Source organism: Salmo trutta, chromosome 15, assembly GCF_901001165.1.
Source record: "Salmo trutta chromosome 15, fSalTru1.1, whole genome shotgun sequence".
Classification (NCBI taxonomy): domain Eukaryota; kingdom Metazoa; phylum Chordata; class Actinopteri; order Salmoniformes; family Salmonidae; genus Salmo; species Salmo trutta.
The window spans coordinates 38,661,532-38,664,269 of record NC_042971.1 but is presented as its reverse complement, the minus strand read 5'-3'; the positions used below and the strand labels follow the sequence as shown (position 1 = coordinate 38,664,269).

The following is a 2,738-nucleotide window of genomic DNA, read 5'->3' as shown; positions in this document are numbered from 1 at the left end:
TCATTTCCTTGTAACCATATCTACTGTTTGTTTGTTTATGCATTTCTGTGATTATTTAGTTAGTAAATAAATGATTAAGACAATTGATGTATGGATGATTCGTAGTGAAGGCTGGGTTCGTGCAGACAACCAATGATTTACGACGTTCGGAATGAGACTAACGTGAGGTAAAGAATAATTCATTAATTAGAAGACTAATTGATCAGATATTAAAATATCTGAATAGTTATATTAGGAAAATGATTACTTTGTAATGTGAAGATTTTTCTTGGTGCCCCGACTTCCTAGTTAATTACATTTACATGATTAGTTTCATCACGTAATAATAATTACAGAGAACTGATGTGATAAAATAACAGTCTTCAATTTAATGATGCCAAAGACACGACAACACATTGCATATAAATGATCAACCAAAGGCTTTTTCATTAACATTTTTAAGGGCAGCTCTGGCGCAGATTTTCCTTGAGGGCAAAACCGCTCAGTCCTTGAAGAAATTATTCGAATTGGTTAAGGTTAGAGTTTGGGATTGGCTTATGTTTACGCAAAAGGAAATCGATAGGCAACCATGTGTTTACACTCTCCAACATCACCCTTGAGCCATCTCCTTCAATAGAAAAATGTAATTCCATAGTTATGTATTTTATTATAAAACAACATTAAGAAGATGTTCTGCAGTTTATTACATTTCATAGATTGTTAGATATATAATATCTATGTTATATGTACAACCAGTGTAATCTATACTATTACCTCAACACAATACAAACATTATAGATAAATTGAGATACATGAACTTGAGATACATGTACAATGGAAATCAAATCAACAGCCTTGGCTACTGTATTGACAATATCCTATTCTTATTATAACAAAGTTTCAACAGCTTCACTCTTATGGCTTGAATACTTAACCCATAGATTATTGGATTAAGAATGGGAGGGAATATCAAAAAGTAAAGTGACATAAACACTTGAGCTCTGTAAGGTAAATGTCTTGTGTCAAATCGGCTTTGCAATATTTCAAAAAAGCAACCCACAGAGTAGTTGATAATAGAAAACAGGTGTGGAGTGCAAGTTCGCAGTGCTTTGAGCTTGGATTCTTGGGAGGCTAATGCACAGACTCTCAGGACATGTGCATATGAGTAAAGGATCATAACTAACTGTGGAAAACTATACAAAACCACAGAGATTAAACCTATTATGTTCACAACAGATGTATTTGTACAGGAGAGCTTTATAAGTGAGTAATTGATGCAGTACAATTTATCTATAGTTTTATCACAAAATCTCATTTGACAAGTTATTAGGAAAAATATGAGAAATGCCAACAAAGGGTAAATCCAGGTGAATGCTACAAGTTTATACACTTTTGTCAGAGACATGATGGTGTGATACCGCAGTGGATGGCATATAGCAACATACCTATCATAAGACATCACTCCTAAAATTGTAAATTCAACAATAGCATATGTATGTATACAATAGATCTGTGTTCGACAGCCAGCTAGAGATACCTCACTAGGGTGGAAAGCTAAATTTTTCAACAGTGCTGGCAGCAACGCGGTGCTACCATAGAGACCATTTGCTGCCAAGTTACACACCAGGAAATACATTGGTTGATGCAATGTTTTCTCAGTGTAGATTACTCCAATTATAATTACATTTTCAGCAACAATGGCAATGTACAAAATAAGGAAAATGCTGAAGTACAAATACTTAAGATCCTCCATTCCAAAGTATGCAGACAGTATGATGGATGATACTGTTGATGAATTTTCCATCACCTGAAATGTATTTCTTCAAATACTGTGAGAAAAGAAATTCTTAGATATGCAGACAATATGATGGATGACACTGTTGCTACATTTTCCATCACCTGAAATGTATTTCTTCAAATAGTGTAAGAAAATAAATGCTTAGATGTTAGAGGTAATGTCCTAAATTTAGCAAATTTTCCATCACCATAAATGTCTTGTCTTTAATTTGTATTATATGCTTTATGTGAAATGTCTATAATCAGTAGTGGAGACTAGGGACACTTGTTTCACAGGTCAGTTGTAACAGGCTACAGTACATAACTCAAATTAGAAACTACTTAGAAAGCTGTTATTCAATAGTATGATCCATGGTTATATCGCTCATGCCTAAACATATATGTATTTTTTGTTAATCCATACATTTTTGGGGGTTTTATTGACAAAACAATTGAGGCTAAAAACAAATATATATTTTGTCGCCTTTCTTTTTGTATTATTAACCTGTGAAAGATCATGTGTTTAAACATACATAATTTTTATGATATAGTAAGATAAGGTATTTTGATAGGTATAGTCGATGGCAATAATTATTGTTGTATTTTCTCACTAGACAAGGCTCCTATGCTTGTGGTTAATTGTAAGGTAGTGTTAGAACTTACCCCTTACATAAGGTTTTATAGTGTATATAGACACCTTCACATATTTATATCAAATTGCACTTGTCAACAAACAAACAAACAAACAAAAAACATTTTGGCAACTAATTTTCTTGCCAATACATGCCTAAAAGATAAAATGAAAATGTTTTATGTCAATTTAATGTATTTTCTTCAAAATATCAGTTTCAAATCATAACATTGGTGAATTACCCTTCATGTACACCATTACATATACTGTTACAACAAACCTTATTGGGGTTATATGAGGTTTTTCAGACTTTGGGTCTTCAAGATAGAATTGTGACAAGTTCACATTCAGA

At 32.7% G+C, this 2,738-nt stretch overlaps 1 protein-coding gene across 1 annotated transcript; it reads right to left on the bottom strand.

Moving 5' to 3' along the window:
• Nucleotides 1-725: 725 nt before the first annotated feature.
• LOC115148242 (olfactory receptor 142-like) lies at nt 726-2,500 on the bottom strand. Its single transcript, XM_029690201.1, has one exon. It carries the CDS (start codon nt 1,781-1,783, stop codon nt 839-841), a length of 945 nt encoding a protein of 314 aa, XP_029546061.1. The 5' UTR covers nt 1,784-2,500; the 3' UTR covers nt 726-838.
• Nucleotides 2,501-2,738: the final 238 nt, after the last annotated feature.

Coding starts and splice junctions, on each gene's coding strand:
- LOC115148242 (XM_029690201.1), bottom strand. CDS start 1,783: ATGGAAAATTCATCAACAGTATCATCCATCATACTGTCTGCATACTTT.